The sequence below is a fragment of the Protopterus annectens genome, chromosome 2.part1 (assembly GCF_019279795.1).
Source record: "Protopterus annectens isolate FY-2018-M chromosome 2.part1, PAN1.0, whole genome shotgun sequence".
Lineage (NCBI taxonomy): Eukaryota > Metazoa > Chordata > Ceratodontiformes > Protopteridae > Protopterus > Protopterus annectens.
Window position 1 is genome coordinate 924,720,967 of NC_056729.1, and position 21,881 is coordinate 924,742,847.

At 41.4% G+C, this 21,881-nt stretch overlaps 1 protein-coding gene across 1 annotated transcript in view; it reads left to right on the forward strand.

Moving 5' to 3' along the window:
- Positions 1-21,881, forward strand: part of TRAPPC11 (trafficking protein particle complex subunit 11) — a 2,455,228-nt gene that overhangs the window by 2,243,947 nt on the left and 189,400 nt on the right. Inside the window, exons 27-28 of the mRNA XM_044062556.1 lie at positions 3,157-3,248; positions 3,463-3,596. Of these exons, the coding sequence (XP_043918491.1) occupies positions 3,157-3,248; positions 3,463-3,596 (226 nt within the window). The remainder of the gene's footprint in view (positions 1-3,156; positions 3,249-3,462; positions 3,597-21,881) is intronic.

Below are 21,881 nucleotides of genomic sequence, written 5' to 3' on the forward strand. Positions count from 1 at the left end.
CGTGTTGGTTGAAGGATAGATTGATATCTACATGAGCTCCCAGATCATCGATTAGTGAATCAACTTTTAGGGGTATCTTATTGATGACATAGCTGTCCAGGGTGACAGACTTTCCGAAAGGTACTATAATACATTTCTTGGTATTGAGTTTTAAGCCATGGCTTTGGCAGCAAGCATTTGTCTGTGTTAGACCTTCCTGTAGGGTGTTCTCATATGGGGGGGATTCAATGACTGCTCCTAGTTTGCAATCATCTGCAAACATGGTTAGCCTAAGGCCTTTGATATTGAATTTGACATCCAAGAAGTAGATGCCAAAGAATGGCGGGCTAGCACAGAGCCCTGGAGATCTATACTGTTGACCAGACTTTTTGTGGAGATGGCTTCACCGCTTTTAACTTCCTGGGTCCTATCAGTGAGCCAGCTAGTCATCCTGGATGTTATAAAAGGGTTTATACCTAGTTCCATAAGTTTGTTGACAATTCTCAAATGAGGTATTGTATCAAATGCTTCAGCCAGACCTACGTAGGCAGTATGCACCATTTTCCACTCATACATTGCCTTAGTGACCTTTTCCAAGAAGACTACCAGATTAATTAAGCATGAACTTCCTTTGACAAAACCAAACTAGGATGGATCCATTGTTTGGAGGTCTCCTATGTCCTTGTTAATAATTTGCATTATAATTATTTCCATGACTTTTTAAATAAGACTAGTTGGATAAATGGGACTGTCTGTAGTTTCCAGGATTTGTTGATGGCTCTCCCTTATGAAGGAGGATGATTATCACAGTCCTTCATTCCTGTGGCAAAAAGCCTTTTTTAAGACTGTAGTTAAATTACAACTCCAAGAGTTCTGATAAGTCATATTTTAAACTGTTGAAGAGGCATCCTGGGATGTTATTGGAGCACATTGAGGCTGCGTCCTTGGCTTTAGTGAGTGCAGGCAGTCTATTCTCCCTAGTTACAGAAATACCTCACAAAGAGAATCCATGGCCTCCAAAACCTGTCCTATGTGGACAGGCTCAAATCACTATCACTCTGCTTGGTATCATACAGATTGCTCAGAGATGATCTGTGTCTCGCCTACAAGGCAATCTCAGACCCTGCCGTACTAGAGATGCTCCTAACTCCTCTTGCATTACCTGCTCAAAAGGCCTGAATCTAATATGCGGCATATACAATACCTGCTGGAAAGACAGATTTGTCTCTCAAGAGGCTGCCCCATCTCTGGAATAGACTTCCCATATACATCAAACAGAGTACCTATCAGACCCTCTTCAAGCGCAACCTTGATGATTGCATGGGAAAACACAGATTTGTCCCAGGGGTTCCACCTGTGTCCCTTATTGACAGGGGCAACAGCTACTGACTGAGGTTTCTTTTTGAGGATAAACTCTTGGCTAGGCTTGTAAGGGCCCCAGGGCCATTAGCCTAGTAACCTCCTATGATCCTATGTGTGGTTATGTTTCAGGGTATTTTTCTGGGGGAGGGGTAATGTTGGAACTGAATTTGTCCTGCAACAGGATCGCTATATCACCAGCCTCAATGAATGTAACGCCATTTTAACCACCATTTCAACAGACTGGTATGTGCTGCCTTTGAGGTTTCTGGCATAGCTGTAGAAGGCCTTATGTTTATCTTTAACCTCAAAGGTGTCTTTGTGTGACCTAGATAGTCTTCTTAGTTGCCTGTTTAGTATGATGACTGATTTTTGCCATAATTATTTTAACTTTTGTTGTATATCCTGTTTAATTTGGGATGCCACCAGGGCAGCTTGTTTCAGGGGCTAGTCTTGGGCTGGTAGGTACAGCAGCCTTTCTGCAACCATTGACATGGTTTTGCAGTTTCTGAGAGCAATTCAGCAAGGGCTGCTGTGTTATCTGGTTTGGAGGGGCATTGAATTTTGACAAACCAAAACTGAAGACTGCAAGACAAACTGGACTTGTATGTTAGCGTTATGCCATGTGTGCCAGTGACTAGACGGACATGAGATGAGCTTAGGCCTGTGCAGGGAGGACCAGCATAGCTTTAGAAAACTTGCCAGGACGAGATGAAACAGAAGGTGTCATACCTTTGTCTCTTCAAAGATTTATTGACGCCGTAAGTATATTAAACAGCTGTGCTTTCAATAGTGACCCTGGATTAGTCTTTACCCATGTGTTTCATGAAGCCTGGATGACTTTGGATTTGTAGGTTGCATACTGGTAGATTTCTGTCACCTTCCTATCTATAATTCTTCATAGTCAAGCTGTGGAAACAGCATTTTTAATTTATGGTCTTGCCATTCAGCATTACAGATGTTCCAAGTGTATTCAGAAAATGTATAGCTCCCAGGAAAGTGACTCACAGGGAAAATGCTATGCACATTCACCCATATCTAGATGACTGTCTGTGCTATATAGTGAGAGTGAGAGCCTGCTGGCAGTGGGCCTTCATCTTTGTAGATGGGGTGTTTTTGTTCTTTAACCATCAGTGGTTTCAGCCATAGTAATGCCCACAGTACTGAACTTATACATGTGTGTCCTCCCACATGTCTGCTGCCTCCACTCCCCCCTTAGCTACTGTTTGATAAGCAGATGCATTTGCTGTCAGCATTTCTTCTGCTACTGCACCATCTGACACTTGCTAGGTGGCATTTACATACAAGGCAATACTACCTCCCTCCTCTTGGGTTGAGTAAGCTGATAATGGCTGCTCACTTCCATCTGCCCCTGCTACCTCATTCAGCACCCAGAGTACAGTTGGCTGGAGTGCAGTCAAGGCTTAATTTCTTTGCTTTAAGTTGCTAGCTCTGTGTATCATATGTAACACTTTCAGTAGTTGTTTCTTTCTAAGAACTGACTTCCTTACCTGTATACTGCCTTGCTGCCTGTTGTGAAGCACTGAGTGGCAGCCAGGCTAAGCATTGTAAGGCAGCTTTTTTGTCTGCTGTACAGAGTGAGCTGAATGACTACATCTTTAAAAGGGCTGATAATCCACATAAACAAGGGTTCAGTCACATACTGTTAAGGTGAGTACCTCAGACAACTGTACTTTCAAATTATGATGGAGTAAGTGATTCTTGTGTTTTTACTACCTGTACAGAGGTATACAAAGGGATGGCTATTCTGGCTTTGTTACTTTACCAAAGACCTTTGTTGTTTCTTTTTTGTTTTAGAAGTTCAGCTGCTGAAAGTGTGCCTGTTATCAGAACAGTGATTACCCTACCCCATGTAGTGGTTGACTCCATCCCTCTCCACATCCAAACAGGTAAATTAAATGTATGCACTCTAGCTTTTTAAGCCTGCAGCTCCTTTATATCAAACACTTTTTTAAATGTAGTGCTTTTTGAAGTTATTGTGAATTTGCTGTTGTAGTAAGTTGTGGAATATTCTAAACACATTTGAAACACTACATGAACTAACATTTTATGTGTTTTCTAGTTTATTGATTTGATTTTTTTTTTTTTTACTTTTTCTTGAAGAGTTGCCATCATTTGGCCGTGTAAGAGAGTCTTTGCCAGTTAAGTATCATCTGCAAAACAAGACTTCTTTAGTACAAGACGTTGAGATTTCTGTGGAGCCCAGTGATGCCTTTATGTTTTCTGGTTTAAAGCAGGTAGAAATATATATATATATTTATTTTCTTTTAATTTGTTTACACATATTAGTCATACAATGTTGCACCTCTAGCAGCCTGCATGCATCCTTAGATTCCTGAGCATTTTCTGAAAAATCAGTTTAAAAAGCATAAGCCAAACAAATGTAAATGTTTTGTGAATAGTGAATATAATTAAAAAGGTTACAATACTAATTCCATTTGATAAAAATATCTTTACAATAACAATTAACACATTCACAAGCTTTATACCCTTACTGTAATATATGATAATGGAAATATACCCAGAGTTATGTTTTCTCTAAAGTTTCATAAACACTTGTCATATTTTGGAAACTGGGTGACTTACAGATGAAGTGTTAGAGCACATCTGTTTGACCGGACTTGAGCGTTCATGTGACAGCAAGAAATTCCTTTGTGATTGCTTGCTTATTGATATATTTACAGGAACAGGCGAAAGTATGCTTACTTGTCTAATTAACAGTGTAAATAACTCTGAATATCCCTCAAGCTGTAGAACTTACAGTGCACATTTTATTAACAATTTTCTTAAACATCATCATCTAAGTTTTTGCCAAATTCCATGTACTAGTTTGTAAGTCACTTGGTTTTGGAAATATGAATGCACATGTTGAAATAGTGCATCTCTTTATAGTTACTAGCAAGAAATTAGCAGTATCTCCAGTGTAGTGTATTGTGCTATACATGGACAGCAAAAATGTATTTTTCTGTCTCCTATCATGACATTTTACATCATGACCCTCAATATCATGTAGGTCTCTCATTTATGAAAATATGAACTTAACAGTTGACCAACGATGATTAATATCTCCTATGCACAACATCCTAGGTTAGTAGTTCTATTGTTATTTTTCTTACATTTTGTCATTTCATATCCTATTTCCAACTTATAAGCTACTTAGCTAAGGAAACCAATCCCCAAAAATGCCACACATAAGGAATTATGGTTATTAAATGGAAGCACAAAAAGGGACTGTATCCAGGGATAGATTTAATTACTGGCCTTGTTGTGCATCTGAATACATTTAAATTGTTTGTGTATTGTTTCATCATTTTAGAGGTACTTTCTCACTGCTTAAGAAGTTGTGTATGATGGACTTGGTAACTAAATTAAAGTTAATCCATTAATTTAAAAGCCTTGCCATTTTCTTATGAAAACCTTTATTTAACTTGAGTAAAAAGTCATATAAATTGTTGCTTTATTCAGTTTTTTTGTTCATAGACTGTGGTATATTAGTGTATGTGTTGCCAAAGAGTAGCATTATATTTTTAGACTGTGGAACCAGTCAGATTACAGCCACTGCTGTTAAAATGATGGTCAAAATGTGACGATGACTGTGTCATGAATGATATCTAATGTAGCATTAGCTTTTGATAGGTTTGCTTAAGTCAATGCAGTTTAATTCTGAAGTGACATCAGGGAATTCAATCTGTGATGGCCATTTTGGATAGCCCACATCCCATTTTCACATATTGTTGTATCATATAATATGTCTGTCTTTATTTATATTTGTAAATTTGTTAACTGGGTAGATGGGTTGGTCAATTGACCCTTTCCAGCCATAATGGGAGCCATAGACATACAAAAGTTAGTATACAAAGAAACATGACATTGTAAGAACATTTTTATAAGAACTAATTATAGGTAAGATAGTATTAGGTTCATAGGTAAGTACTAGGCTATTGAACCAAGGGCCTCAGTAAGCCTAGCCAACAAGTTTCCCTGGCTTACGCCACCCAAGAATGTTATTTTCCTGTGCCCCTGTCAAGCAGAGTCACAGAAGTGAACCCTGGGGTGCATTTCCTATTTCCCATCCACTCATCAAGATTTTTCTTGAAGAGTGCTAATTAGGAACTTTGCTTGGCATAGATGGGTAGCTTGTTCCAGAGTATGGGAAGTCTGTGGGACAGGAATTTATCCCTCCGGCATGTCCTGTTTATTGTGGTGACAAGGTTTAGGTCCCTAGAGCGTGTAGCTTGGAGTGACTGGGGTTTCTTTAGGTGTAGCATGACCAATAGCTCTGGGTTTGACATAGCTTTATATGTTAGGCAGAGATCACCCTGGAGTAGGTGATATGCTACGGAGTAAAGCTGGAGTGTTTCGAGACGGTCAGTGTAGGGCATCGGTTTGAGGCCAGTATTCCTCTTTGTGAGGTACAGCTGCTGCAGATGTCTTGTGAGATACATTCAAAAAGGGGTGTTGTACTCTATAATGGGTCTAATGAGTGTCGAGTAGAGGGGAACAATGACTTCTTTTTTCCTGGATGAGAACCCTTTTTTGATGAGGTGTGCCACGTAGAAGGATTTCCTGACTACTTTGGCGATGTGATTATCAAAGGAGAGATTGCTGTTCACTTGGGTCCCAAGGTCTCTCATCACACATTCGGTGTTAAGTAGACTGCCGCCTATGTGGTAGTTCATGGTACAGAGTTTTTACCAAAGGGGATGACGATGCACTTTTTGGCATTGAGTTTGAGGCCATGGCTCTGACACCAGGCATCTGTCTCAGTGAGGCCCTTCTGTAGGATGTCCACATCATTAGGGGACTCGACTATGGCTCCTAGTTTGCAGTCATCTGTGAACTTCATTAGCCAAAGGCTGCTGTGTTAGCCTGTACTTCAGTGAAGTAGATTCCGAACAGGAGAGGTCCCAGGACTGAACCCTGTGGTACTCCACTTGTCACTGGTTTGAAGTCAGATTTAGAGTCTGCAACTTTTACAGTGTGGGTTCTGTAAGTGAGCCAGTTGGCAACCCATCTTGTGACATAGGGATTTATACCTAGTTTAGTGAATTTAGCTATAATTTCAGAATGGTGGATGGTGTTGAAAGCCTTGGCGAGGTCAAGATAGACTGTGTGAACCATCTTACCCTCGTCTATGGCTTTGATGACTGCCTCAAAGAAGTCGATCAGGTTCAGGAGGTATGATTTGCCTTTCACAAACCCGAACTGGGTGGTGACCAGATTTTGGAGGTTACCAATGTCTTTGTTTATGAGTTCCATAATAATATGTTCCATGGCCTTACAGACCAGGCTCTTCAGGCTAATAGGTCGATAGTTCCCGGGATCAGTGGTAGATCCCCCTTTGTGGAGTGGGATAACTGTTGCTGTGTACCATTCAGTGGGCACAAAGCCTGACGTGAGGCTATGATTGAACATGGTGCTTAGGTGGGGAGCCAGTTTGTACTGAAGTTCATGTAAAACACAGACTGGGATGTTGTCCTGGGATCAGTGGTGGATCTCCCTTTGTGGAGTGGGATAACTTTGTGCCCACTGAATGGCTTTAGAGAGTGCAGCTTTTACCTGCGTAGTTGTGATTACAGGGACTCTGCATTCTTCCTGTATAGATATGCGTCCTTTAGGGGGTGAGAGGGGGGTAAGGTTAGCACTGAACCTATCTGCCAGGATGTTGGTAATATCAGTTGGTTTTGTAATTTTCATGCCATGTAACTCAGAGCAGATCTGGGTGTTGCCATTGAGATTCTTGACATAGCTATATAATGCTTTGTGGATGTCACTAGAATCAGTGACAATTTTGTTTTGGAGCTAGCTTTGGAGGATCTTATAAGGGATCTCAGCTTCTTACTGAGGCTGACCAGGGAGCTCCTCCAGCCATGGGATTTTACTCTCTTACAACCGTTTCTTCCTTCTGTTGTAGAGTTTGTTTATGGCAGAGGGCCAACAGATTGGCTTCCTTTTTTTGGAGGGTAGCGTCTTGGTTCTGTTTGGGATAGCACACTCGTGTAAGTGTTTATAGAGTGCATTTGTGTAGAATACAGCAGTCATAACTGTATTATCTATCTGCATGGGTGTCATGAAGTTCGCCACTTCTATCATAAGAAGCATGAAGTTAACTTTGGAGAAATTCTTTACCGTGGTTTCCTTAATGGGGGGTGGGGACGAGATGTGGATATCTAGGGTGATCAGCTTATTGTTGGATCTGACCAACGAGGAGTTGACTTCAGGTGTGAAAGACCTGTCACTCATGTTGGTAATGACTAGGTCTAGGATATTGTTGCCCCTGGTGGGGGTGTGGATAAGTTGATCCAGGGCATTGGAATTTATGAATTCCAGGAAGCGCTGAGCAAAGGAGTTGGTACATGAGCAGTTTTCCCAGTTAATGTTGGGGTATTTGAAATCGCCCATTATTAGGGTGTTTGGTTGAACCCTAATATTTTCCAGTATATCAAGAAAAGAGGAGTGGGAATCTTGAGGCATGGTGGGGGATCTGTAGCAAGCTACAATTTGGATTGCAGTTTTGCCCAGAGTTAGTTGCACTTTGATAACCTCAGATGCATTATGCTGAGCAACTAGCCTGGAGGTGTGGATATCCTTAATGAATATGGACACACCTCTGCCTTTGGTGTTCCAGTCCAGGTTAGATGGCCGAAACGTGTGGTATGAGTTATAGCCTGGTAATGCAGGGGTGTTCTCTGGAGCCTTGAATCAGGTCTCAGTCACTGCACGGATATCAATGTTCTCCATTTTAAGGAGTGCCTCGAGGGAGTGCATTTTGAGATTTAGACTTGTAGCATTGAGTAGCATTACCCTCGGTGTTTGCTTGCCTGTTCCTGTTATGGTGGTGAATTTGTCATTTGAACCTTGCCTAAAAAAAGGCACTGTAGGGGTGGCAAGAGCCTTACCCAATGTCTGGAATCCCAGGGGTGACAGGTGCAGGCCATCTCTGGCAAAACATCGTGGTCTGTCGACCATGTCGTCTCAGGCAGATAGATACTGGATCCCCTTAGAATGACATCAGAAGCTTAGTCAATTGTTGAAGTCATTAATTTTGTCCTTGTACTGCAGTATCATTCTGGACGATGGCAGGATGCTACTCAGAGCTAGAGTCATACCTGCCTGGGCTACAAGATTGGGGAGCTCTTCCATGTCTCTTTTCATGTAGTCCAGGGAGGTACATCTCTGGTTATTCACACCAACATGCACAATGACAGAGTCATATTTGTACTTGTTGTGGAGCGACCTGAGTGCGTGGGTTTATGTGGTGGATCCTGGCACCTGACAGGCAGATGACAGTAACCTTCTCCTTGTTTAGCCTGGTGAGTGGGACATCAGTGTGCCTGACTATAGAGTCACCTATGACTAGTGTGTTGGGTGCGTTGTTTTGCCTTATGGGCTGTGGTTGAGTGGCACACTAAGTCTGTGGGTTATGTGTCATTTGAGTTGTGTTAAGGGGTGGAGGTTGCTTGCGTTTCTGCTTTGGAGATCTCTGTTGCTTGAGCTAATTATTATTGAGAGCCTCCGTGAATGTTTTTGTACTTCTATGTGTGGATTTTGGTGGTGTAGGTTTAGTAGGACTATGTGATGAGTGTGGTGTGGTGCAAGTGTTTACCTTCTTCTCTTGACTGTCAAGTTCAGTGTTGGAGAGAGCTTTACCTCCATTTTGGCTAGATAAGTGCATCTCTCACAGGTTGTAGTGTTGGGTGGTAGGAGGAGAAGGGTTGTCTGTGTACATGAGTCATTTGCTACATTGCCCCAAGATGCCCAGATTCATCAGATAGGCGAGAACACTGGGAGCTGACCCTTGGACATGCCTGAATAAAAACTATTTTCCTCTAGAGAAGTGAGGCAAGTGAGTACAAGAGCTGTTTTTCTGTAAGCAAGTGAGGAAAGTAAGTACAAAAACTGTTTTCCCTCTAGGTAATGAGGAAGGTAGAGTGCTATAGTAATCTGTAATTTATTTAGTGCTTACAACAATTTCTGAACAAGTGTTGAGCACGAATAAGCAAATTCTAGTGGTAAAACTAAGAATCTGTATCTGAACTAGACTAGTCACAGGAAAGGGGGGGAAACAAGTGCAAATGCGAGCTTTTAAATCAGAAAGTTGAGAGAGATGGAAAAACTGCCCAAATGACCAATAACTGCAATTTCTGGGCCAGAACCACTCCTTATGTAGTAGATAGGTTACTTAGTGCTTACCACTCCCACTGATAAGCTAGCAGGCTTCCCTCCAACACAGACAGGCTTGGGGGGGGGGCTCAGAAGCTTACAAACAGTCCTGTATATAGTAAATCTGTATGTAGACTAGACTAGTTACAGGAAAGGCAGGAAACAAGCATAATTTTGTTTTGTTAGAGTTGAGCAGAACACAGGGAGATTCTAGCAAAGTTTTTTTTTTTTTTTTGTAAAGGAAAGGGAGAGAGGAGAAGCAGAAAATAATTCAAGGTTAGGAAACTAAGTGGGTTGGCTTTCTCAAATGTTCTCTCTGTATTAGGTAGAATGAGCCAATGGCACTAGACAGGGAGGAGTGTCCCAGATCAAATTTACAGTAGGGGCGGGCAACTGCAAAGCCACCAATTTTAACAGCAAGACACCAACAGGGAGGGTGGGTAGGAAACAATACTACAGCTACTAGCCTATACTGTTTTAGACAGTAAACACTACAGAAATGTTTATCACAGCAGAAGAACAGCATTGAGCCACAAAATGAAAGTTTTAAACAGATAAAGGAGCAAGGAGACTCTACAGAATGCTTTTATCAGTTATATGATACACTCCTTGGCAGGAAATCAGAACAAACAAACATGTGCTTAACAAGTAGAGAAAATTTCCTGTTGATACCTTTCTCACAGTGAAACTGGTTAAAAAGCTTTACAGTGTGATAGTAAAAACCTTATTTATCGGGCCCTGTAAGGCAGACAATTTTAGTTTAACTGTGCAGATTAGTTAATAGCAATTAAATACAGTAAAAAGTATGCAGCAGGCAATAAAAAGTACTATATATAAATAGGTAGAAGCAATATTTGTTAATTAACAATAATATATGGATTTCTAAAGTATGCTAAATAAATGAGGAAGTATATACAGTTAGCAATTTTTTTTGTTTTTATTTTATTTTACATTTGTTTACCAGGAAAGTCCAACTGGACACAGGTCCATTTTCAGTGGTGGGCCTTGGAGAAAAGCTCCAACTTACATACATAGTCGAGAGGAAACACACAACATAATCAGGAACAGCAAACAGAAAATAGTGACTAGCTCCAGATAACATATATCAGTCAAGAAGAAACACACAACTCATAGTAGCATACAGTACATAGTAAAAATAATATACGCTCATAAGAATATTATCAATGGGATTAATATAGAACACACACATTGAAAACAAGACCCCCATAACAATATTTTAAAAGGGATTGATATAGAAATCCACACATTGTGACTGTGTCAGATGTTGTAGATAGTCAATTTGTTACTAACTGAAAAGGTGAAACAACATAACAGAGTACTGACACTTGGTGTGTTAAATAAAAATAAGTGGGTAATGAGCACAATGACCAGAAGGGACAAATTAAAATAGTGATTATTGGATCAGTGCAAGATACAAAAGGGTTAATTCTGTAGGTACTGCAGAACTTTGTATGAGTCTTCTTGGTTGTATGATGAAAAAAAATTAAGTAGATGTTTAACCTGGGGGGGGGGGGTGTCACAGGAGCATAGCCAGCTGCTCATATAGTGAGTTTTCAAGACTTTTTTCAAATTGTGTAGCAGTGCTATTAGACAACAGTTGGCTATGTAGAGTATTCCAAGCTTCTTGTTGTAGTATAGGGTTGAATTATATTCTGGAGTGCTGGGTAGTAGTATAACTTGTCTGCAAGTGACGATTGAGTTACAGTAGCTGAGGCAGCTCAAGCCAGTTTAGCTGTTTAAGTGATACACAGTGATGGGTCCTATATGAGGCTTCTATAGCAAACCTGGCAATCTTGTTATAACAAGATTCTAATTTGTTTACGTCAGCCTTGCAAAGGTTAGTAAGTATTGGGGGCGCATAGAGGAGGATAGATAAGAGATGTGTCCTAGCTATTGTGGCTTTAGAGTGTCTAGTGAGAAATTGCTTGTTCTGATAGAGGATTCCAGATGTTCTTCATCTCACATTGCTGCAGTCCTGACACTTGGGTAGTCCGCTGTCCCAGTCGGCCCGAATACCAAAGTATAAGGCTGACGTCGGTCAAGGCGCATTAGTCTGACGTCAGGACGTCAGGGTACAAATGCGCATGACCCGGCGTCATATCCCAGTCTTTTTTGCCGCATGGTCCGATGCAGAAGCAGCGTTGCAAGTGCAGGTTGGCGTTCTGAGATTTTCCGAAGTCGGAGTTTCAGACCGAATCAAAGTTGGCTAAGTACCCCGTTGGGGAATATTTTTTTTTTTCTTGCCTCAGTATTTTACCGGATGTCAGAAAAAGTGAATAACTGTATTTCTTGTGGGAAACAGATACCTCATAGGGATTACCATACCTTGTGTATACCTTGTTTAGGGCCTGAGCACGACGTTGTTGGCTGTCGCTCTTGTGCTAGATTTAACAAAGCACTATAAAGAGATTAGATTGTGCCAGGTTAGTTTTGGGAAGCGGTGTAATTATAAAATGCCGTGGATGCTCCGGCGCCGCTTCGTCTAAAAAGCGCAAGGACAAAGCAGCAAAGCCTAGGTTGGAAGAACCGTCCGTCCCGGATGCCGGTTCTTTAGAGGGCTCGGTGGAGCAGGAGGTTCAGCCAGAAGTTTCTTTGGGGTCCCAGGGAGAGACTTTATTATTGCAAGATGTGCCCTCTCAGGAGGTAGGCCAGGCTGAAGGGGCTTCTCAGGTAGCTGTTCTTCCCTCCCTTCCTAAGGTGGTTAGGCCCTCCCCTTCTGTTTCCAAGGCTTCTCCCAGGGGCAGGCCAGGTTTTGTTTCAGGTGTTACCCCTAGTTCTTCAGGGTCTGTGCCTAAGAAGCATATGCTTAAGATGGCAGAAGATTTGATTACAATGATTAGAGGTTCTATGCCCTCCTGATAAGAGGCCTAGGGTGGAACCTGAGCTTGGGAGTTTTGAGCAGTGTTCGGATGCTTCTGAGTCTTCGGCTGAAGACTTGCAGGAGTATTCTCCTTACTCTGATTCTGATGTAGATGATTCTACTCCTTCTGCTTCTCCTCCTGAGGATTTTTCTTTTCAGAGACTCTTCATTCCATGAGGGAGCATTTTAAATGGGAAGGTCAGGATTTCTCTGATTCAGGAAAGGCTTAGGGAATTTTGTTCTACCCAGCATAGGCCTTTAGCTATACCTCCTGTTCTGGATGTGGTGGAGGATGTTTTGCAGAGCTTCTCTGAACCCTGATTTTGCCTCCTGCTCCAGTTAAACCGGATAGATATTATAGGGTGCCTGAAGCTCATAAGTATCTTTTAAGAGTCCTAGGGCAGACCCAGAAACTGTTTCACAGGGGCCTAAAGGTGTTAAGGCTTCTGTTGTTAAAAATCCTGTTCCTCCAGATAAAGAGGCAAGGGCTTTGGATAGATGGGGAAAGAAAGTGTATACTTCTTCCACTTTGGCCATGAGGCTTAGAATTGCCAGTTTCACATGTTGAAATACCAAAATTATCTCCTTTCACAATTAAAGTCTAAGGTAGATGCTTTGGCGGAAGGTATTGAGTGTAAAGAGTTGCAGGATTTAGTTCATGTTTCTGAACAGGTGGGTAAGCATTCTTTGCAATGTGGTTTTGATGCTGTACAGGCCTCTTCGAGGGTGGCTGCCACTGGTTTGGTTCTTCGCAGGCACGCCTGGCTGAGGGATCAGAATTTAGCTGAGCATGTTAAGACAAGGATTTTAGATGCTCCTTTACAATCTGATGTGTTGTTTGGTTCGCCTGTGGAAGCAGTTCTAAAGAAAATGGAAGACAAGGCTAAGTCTATGCAGACTGTTAAAGATTTTTGCAGGTTCAGCCTCAGTTTAGTAGAAATTGGCCTACCAAGGGGTGGACATATCCTGCTTATGATTCCCAGTCTAGTGGTAGGTCTAGGCGTGGTAGGGGCAGAGCTCAAGGTTCTTTTAGGCCTAGACCAGGGAGTTCACCTGCTCAGTCTTCTGGTGAGGGCAGTGGTCAGTCCTTTAGTAAACAGACCCAATGACCTGCCTTTTCAGCTGCCAGAATCTTCTCGTCTGGCAGCACCTTTGGGAGGAAGGTTGGCACTTTTCAAAGAAAACTGGAGTTTAATTACCCAAGACAGATGGGTATTGGATATCATTCACCACGGTTACAGGTTTTATTTCCATACCTTGCCTCCTTTCAAAGGCATGCCAGACATTCCTCCTCAACAAAGAAAAGAGGCTCACAAGCAAATTTCTCTGTTACTCCAAATAGGGGCCATTCAGCGGTTCCTGTGTGCCAGAAAGGGGCCTAGGATTTTATTCACGCCTGTTCCTAGTACCAAAAAGGGGAACACGTGGAGACCAGTTTTGGATTTATCTATCCTCAACACTTATCTGGACATTCCCAAGTTCAAAATGTTGACGTTACAACAGCTTTTACCTCTGCTGGGCAAAGATCACTGGATGGTAACTTTGGATCTCAAGGAAGCTTACCTTCATGTTCCTATCAGACTAATTTGCAGGAAATATCTGCGTTTTCGAGCTGGAAATTCTCATTATCAGTTCTCTGCATTGCCCTTTGGCTTATCTACTGCGCCCAGAGTATTCACAAAAGTTCTGGCTCCAGTGATAGTTTTCTTCAGGCTAAAAGGAATACAAATCTATCCTTATTTGGACGATTGCCTGATTCTGGCTCAAGGAAGGGACGTGCTTCTTCAGCATTTGGAATATGTGATAGCAGTGCTAAGATGCCTAGGGTATTCTGTGAGCGAAATAAAGTCCAGTCTAGTACCCTCTCAAGACTTGTGCTTTCTGGGTGTGAGACTGAATACAGCAACTTAGATGGCCTTTTTAACCCCGGACAAACAAAACAATCTTTCCCTTTACTTCCATCACCTATCTCATCAGTCCGGGCTGACTGCAAGGACAGTCCTTCAAGCCTTAGGGTTCATGGCATCTTGTATTCTGGTGCTTCCCAATGCCAAACTGCATATGAGGAAGCTGCAATGGTATCTCAAAATGTATGGACTCAGCACTGCCAGGATTTGGACACTGTCATTCAAATAATACCTTGCATTCAAAGGAATTTTTGTGGTGGGCTCAGGAATGTCACCTAAACAAGGGACTCTCTGTGACCCGGCCAGAAGCGAGTCAGATTCTAACGACAGATGCCTCAGACACAGCTTGAGAGCTCATCTGAATGGAAAGTGGATACAAGACAAGTGGCCTGCCAGACTGCAGCATCTACATATCAACATGAAGGAGATGTTAGCAGTCCAGTTTGCATTAATGGCTTTCAAGGATTTACTTCTTCCAGGGCAGGTGTTGATTCTAACAGACAACACAACTGTCATGTGGTACATCAACAAACAGGGGAACACATTCTTATCCTCTATGCAGGCAAGCAATGATTTTGTGGGAGACTGCGCTAAGCTTGCAACTGAATCTTCAAGCAAGGTTTCTGCCGGAGCACAGAACTCCTTAGCAGATGTGTTAAGCAGGCAAATCATGGATCCCCGCAGTGGAAATTGGATCTTCATGTATTTCAGAAATTGACAGTGTCATGGGAACTCCAGACATAGATCTGTTAAACTTCTCCACTAAACCACCAGCTGCCAAAGTTTTGCACGAAAGGTTTCATCACACAGCTTGGAAAGTGGATGCTCTTTCTTTCAGTTGGAAAAATCTTCATGTGTATGCCTTTCCACCTCTGCCTCTCCTCCCAAAGGTACTCCTAAAGGTCAGACAAGACAAGCCAAGGATGATTTTAATAGCTCCAGATTGGCCTCGACAGCACTGGTACCCATAAAATCTGTAAAGAAACCTGGGGTTTTAATTCCCATTGCTAGAAGAGTCATCTGAATGCCTTACATGTCATTACCTGTACCCCCTTTAACATAGCAGGCTCACTTCCCAACAATTTTGAGTGTTGGAAGTCAAAACCTATAAGAAATGTTTAGAAGTAGTTTTATTTTGGATGCAGCAACAGATTTGGTGTTTTGGCCAATGAGGGTTCAATTTTTAGAACAAAACAAAAGGGTTTCAAAACCCAAAGTTTTTTTACTTAGAGTCACCTATGACTAGTGGGTTGCGTGCGTTGTTTTGCCTTATGGGCTGTGGTTGAGTGGCACACTAAGTCTGTGGGTTATGTGTCATTTGAGTTGTGTTAGGGGGTGGAGGTTGCTTGCGTTTCAGCTTTGGAGGTCTCTGTTGCTTGAGCTAATTATTATTGAGAGCCTCCGTGAATGTTTTTGTATTTCTATGTGTGGATTTTGGTGGTGTAGGTTTAGTAGGACTATGTGATGAGTGTGGTGTGGTGCAAGTGTTTACCTTCTTCTCTTGACTGTCAAGTTCAGTGTTGTTGGAGAGAGCTTTACCTCCATTTTGGCTAGATAAGTGCATCTCTCATGGGTTGTAGTGTTGGGTGGTAGGAGGAGAGGGTTGTCTGTGTACATGAGTCAATTGCTATATTGCCCCAAGATGCCCAGATTCATCAGATAGACAGGCGAGAACACTGGGAGCTGACCCTTGGACATGCCTGAATAAAAACTATTTTCCTCTAGAGAAGTGAGACAAGTTAGTACAAGAGCTGTTTTTCTGTAAGCAAGTGAGGAAAGTAAGTACAAAAACCGTTTTCCCTCTAGGTAATGAGGAGGGTAGAGTGCTATAGTAATTTGTAATTTATTTTGTGCTTACAACAATTTCTGAACAAGTGTTGAGCACGAATAAGCAAATTCAAGTGGTAAAACTAAGAATCTGTATCTGAACTAGACTAGTCACAGGAAAGGGGGGAAACAAGTGCAAATGCGAGCTTTTAAATCAGAAAGTTGAGAGAGATGGAAAAACTGCCCAAATGACCAATAACTGCAATTTCTGGGCCAGAACCACTCCTTATGTAGTAGATAGGTTACCTAGTGCTTACCACTCCCACTGATAAGCTAGCAGGCTTCCCTCCAACACAGACAGGCTTGGGGGGGCTCAGAAGCTTACAAACAGTCCTGGATATAGTAAATCTGTATGTAGACTAGACTAGTTACAGGAAAGGCAGGAAACAAGCATAATTTTGTTTTGTTAGAGTTGAGCGCAGAACACAGGGAGATTCTAGCAAAGTTTTTTTTTTTTGTAAAGGATAGGGAGAGAGGAGAAGCAGAAAATAATTCAAGGTTTTTGAAACTGAGTGGGTTGGCTTTCTCAAATGTTCTCTCTGTATTAGGTAGAATGAGCCAATGGCACTAGACAGGGAGGAGTGTCCCAGATCAAATTTACAGTAGGGGCGGGCAACTGCAAAGCCACCAATTTTAACAGCAAGACACCAACAGGGAGGGTGGGTAGGAAACAATACTACAGCTACTAGCCTATACTGTTTTAGACAGTAGACACTACAGAAATGTTTATCACAGCAGAAGAACAGCATTGAGCCACAAAATGAAAGTTTTAAACAGATAAAGGAGCAAGGAGACTCTACAGAATGCTTTTATCAGTTATATGATACACTCCTTGGCAGGAAATCAGAACAAACAAACATGTGCTTAACAAGTAGAGAAAATTTCCTGTTGATACCTTTCTCACAGTGAAACTGTTTAAAAAGCTTTACAGTGTGATAGTAAAAACCTTATTTATCGGGCCCTGTAAGGCAGACAATTTTAGTTTAACTGTGCAGATTAGTTAATAGCAATTAAATACAGTAAAAAGTATGCAGCAGGCAATAAAAAGTACTATATATAAATAGGTAGAAGCAATATTTGTTAATTAACAATAATATATGGATTTCTAAAGTATGCTAAATAAATGAGGAAGTATATGCAGTTAGCAATTTTTTTTTGTTTTTATTTTATTTTACATTTGTTTACCAGGAAAGTCCAACTGGACACAGGTCCATTTTCAGTGGTGGGCCTTGGAGAAAAGCTCCAACTTACATACATAGTCGAGAGGAAACACACAACATAATCAGGAACAGCAAGCAGAAAATAGTGACTAGCTCCAGATAACATATATCAGTCAAGAAGAAACACACAACTCATAGTAGCATGCAGTACATAGTAAAAATAATATACGCTCATAAGAATATTATCAATGGGATTAATATAGAACACACACATTGAAAACAAGACCCTCATAACAATATTTTAAAAGGGATTGATATAGAAATTCACACATTGTGACTGTGTCAGATGTTGTAGATAGTCAATTTGTTACTAACTGAAAAGGTGAAACAACATAACAGAGCACTGACACTTGGTGTGTTAAATAAAAATAAGTGGGTAATGAGCACAGTGACCAGAAGGGACAAATTAAAATAGTGATTATTGGATCAATGCAAGATACAAAAGGGTTAATTCTGTAGGTACTGCAGAACTTTGTATGAGTCTTCTTGGTTGTATGATGAAAAAAGATTAAGTAGATGTTTAACCTGGGGTCACAGGAGCATAGCCAGCTGCTCATATAGTGAGTTTTCAAGACTTTTTTCAAATTGTGTAGCAGTGCTATTAGACAGCAGTTGGCTATGTAGAGTATTCCAAGCTTCTTGTTGTAGTATAGGGTTGAATTATATTCTGGAGTGCTGGGTAGTAGTATAATTTGTCTGCAAGTGACGATTGAGTTACAGTAGCTGAGGCAGCTCAAGCCAGTTTAGCTGTTTAAGTGATACACAGTGATGGGTCCTATATGAGGCTTCTATAGCAAACCTGGCAATCTTGTTATAACAAGATTCTAATTTGTTTACGTCAGCCTTGCAAAGGTTAGTAAGTATTGGGGGCGCATAGAGGAGGATAGATAAGAGATGTGTCCTAGCTATTGTGGCTTTAGAGTGTCTAGTGAGAAATTGCTTGTTCTGATAGAGGATTCCAGTTTTTTGTGAACTTTCTTGATAGTTTGGGTTATGTGAATGTCAAATGTCAGGCTGTTGTCTATTTCTACACCTAATAGTTTAGTGTGGGTGGTTGGGGTGATCTAGCTATTGTTTTTGGAAATTATGCTAAAAATATCACTTGGTGGGAGAGATCTTAATGGGCTGAAAAGAAATAGTTTTGTTTTATTGGGATTAAGAATAAACTGGGAGTTGGTTAGTAAACCAGTTTTCAACTAATGAAAAGCAGTTTTGGGTTAGGGAGTGAAGGCTGCCTAGTTTGGGGGCAACACATATAAGGGTGGTGTCATCTGCATATTGTACTACTCAGGCAGTGTGTGTGTGTGTGTGTGTGTGTGTGTGTGTGTGTGTGTGTGTGTGTGTGTGTGTGTGTAAGAAGAGAGCTGGTTGGTAAATAGAAAGAAAAGTAATGGGCCGAGGATGGAGCATTGAGGGAGCCCTAAGGATACTGGTAAAACAGGGGACAGTTTGCTGAAGTCCTGATAGGTAGCTTTCAAACCGTGAGATAGAGGAGGCACTGTGTTTAGGGTGGATAGTGTATTAAGAAACATATTGTGGTTAATCATGTCGAAAGCTTGTGACAGATCTAAAAATACAGTAGAAACAAATTGTCCACTGTATCTGTAGTGGTTAACTGTGTTGGTAAAATACATTAGTGCTGTTGTGGTGCTGTGAGAAGGGTCTAAAGCTGTGATGTGATTTAGATAGCAGATTATTTTTCAGGAGGTAGTCCATTAGTTGAGTGTGAACAAGTCTTTCTAATATTTATGTCATATGAAAAATGTGTAAAGCAGTATTCTTTTTCCTAATTGTGCATTGCTTTTTGTGTAGGCCTAGTGTTTTATTTTGGTGTTCATATTTTATGGTATTTTAGCTTTTGACAAAACGAAGTATAACAACTAGACATTGTTTATTTAACTTCTAGAGGCATTTTTGTTTAAGAAGTACTGTTGTAAATTAGTATTAATAATCTTTACATCTATAGTCATAATGTATTCCTTACTAATGTTGCTCTAGTGGTTATAAATGTCACTTATTGGGTGCTGTGGACAATGACTTTCAGCATATCTGTTCACAGATCATTAGGTATTAACTAGGCATAAGTATGTGATAAGTAAGACCACTGAGGCATTATATCAGCATATTAAAAATAACGTGAGCCATACTTTTACTTTTTAGCCCTATAAGTTGTGAAAATGAGCACAAGGGGAGTGGATTTAGTAAATATGACAGAATTATGTGAAACAAAGTGGATAATAGAGCTTAGGGCAGATAGAAGCCCAGGCTTGAATGGAATGTTACCTATAAAACCTGTGTTGAAAGGGCGTAGACCGTAGCTGTGATTGGTTGTTCTCTATTTAAATACCTTTGAACAGTTTGTAATGATGTCTGATGAAGGGATCACATCCCAAAAGCGCTTATGCATTATGTGTTTTGTTATTTTATTGAGTTTTATTAAAGTATTTGTTTTTAGCCTGGTGGTTCAGACTTTCATTATTTTTACTCAGTTGTTAAGATACCAATTTTTAAGAGAGGGAAGGGTTCCCAAGATCACCACCTGATGACGTCTCCTTTGGAGAGATCCTGGAGATTCACAAGCAAAGGGGTGGTTGGTCTGCCGATAACCCTTCCCAAGAGGAATCAGTATTCTTGCAAGCATTTGGGTCTGGCCCATCTACCCCCTGGGTGACTTCGCCCACTCATTAGCTTATTGATTTGATCTCTAGGTGGGTGTGGAAGGATCCCGATGCTGTTGAGCAGATCCCCAAGAAACCAGGCAGGATCCCGACACCACCAAGTGGAAGAGAATTTTGGAGCAAAGGAGTACAATACCAGTAGTTGTCATGGTCATAGCAGAGGCCACAAAGAAGGAACTTGCAGAACAGAGATCATCTGTCCATCCCCTTAACAGGGAGTCAAGGGCATTGGACAGATTTGGGAAGTGTGTATATGCATCGGGGACCTTTGCACTCAGGTCACTGAATTATTTGGCACACTTCATCAGACTTCAGAGAGACTTGATTAAAGAACTTTACAAATCCCTTTCTGGGACCATTACATCTGAGGCACAGAGCTCTATTGCCTCACAGTTGGCTACCCTACAGTCCTTCACAAATTCATCCATGAGGCTCATTTCACATGCAGCTGAATGTACCTCAGGGCAGAGGGTACAAGCATTTCCATTAGGAGACATGCCTGGATGCACCTGTGTGATTTTGTGGAGCCCTTCAAGTCTTCCTTTGTCAGTGCTCCCTTTGATGGAAGTTCTTTGTTTGGCCCCAAAGTTAAAGACACACACTCTACAGGTTTGAGCAAGATAAGACCCAGTCTGTAGTGGGTGTACATTTTCTGACACGTTCTCCAGAAATAAATGAGGTGGTTGAAAAATGTGGTTCAGAAAGTCCCAGGTCCTTTCCATGATCCACGTGGAGATAGTTCACCCAGGGGCAGAGGGGAAACTATAACGGAAGATGCTACCTGCATGGCAGAGGAGGCCTCTGAAGCAGGGATCCGGAGATTCTTTCTCTGATTCACCCTACCAGTGCTGCTGAAAAGAGGCCCGATTGTCCACCTCTGGAAACAGGAGTAATCTGTCCTTGCACAGGAGAACCTGAGTAGGCATTACAAAAGATGTGTGGATGCAGAGGATTATTTCCAGGGGTTATATAATATCCTTTTCCCTACCCCCCTTCAACAGCAAACAAAATTCCTGATGTTCCTCCTACTCAAAGGAAAGCAGCAGCTGTAGAAATAAAAAAGCTGCTAGAAAAAAAGAGTCATCCAGGAGTTTGCCCCAGACCAGAAAGAGTCCAGAACTTAATCAAGATTATTTTTAGTGCCAAAGAAAACAGGGAATGGGAGACCAATTTTGGATCTCCGCAATCTGAACAAATCATTTCAATATACAAAGTTCCAGACAAGTTCAGTTCATTTTGCCCGTCCTGCACAAGGATGACTGAATGTGCTCAACAGAACTTCAGGATGAGTACTATCACATAAAAATGAACAATCCAGGAAATACCTACACTTTCAGCAGGAAGCCAGTCATTACCAATTCAGAGCCCTTCCCTTTGGCCTCACCACAGCCCCCAGGGTGTTTGCCAAATGCATGGCAGTAGTAATAGCTCACTTGAGACTGCAGGTATTCCGGGTGTTTCTGTACTTGGACGATGTGCTCATAAGCGCTGTGACCAGGTATCTTCTGATAAAAGCACGAGAGTATGTACTCCAGCTTTGCACTTATCTAAGAATTGCCATCAATAACAACAAATCAAGCTAGAACCATCTCGGATATTAAAGTTCATAGGAGCCTTATTCAATATGGTATCAGTGACAGCCAGCCTCCCTTCCCTTGCCAAGGGTTCAAAGTATTCAATTTCAAGTCAAACAGATGATTCAGAATTCTTCTCTAGCAGATCAATTGTTTCTACAAGCCTTGTGTCCGCTGTGTTAGTTCTGGTTACATTAGCAAGATACCATATGAAAATTCTTCACTGGACACTAGCACTAACCTATGTCCACGCAAATCTGAATAACTCAAAC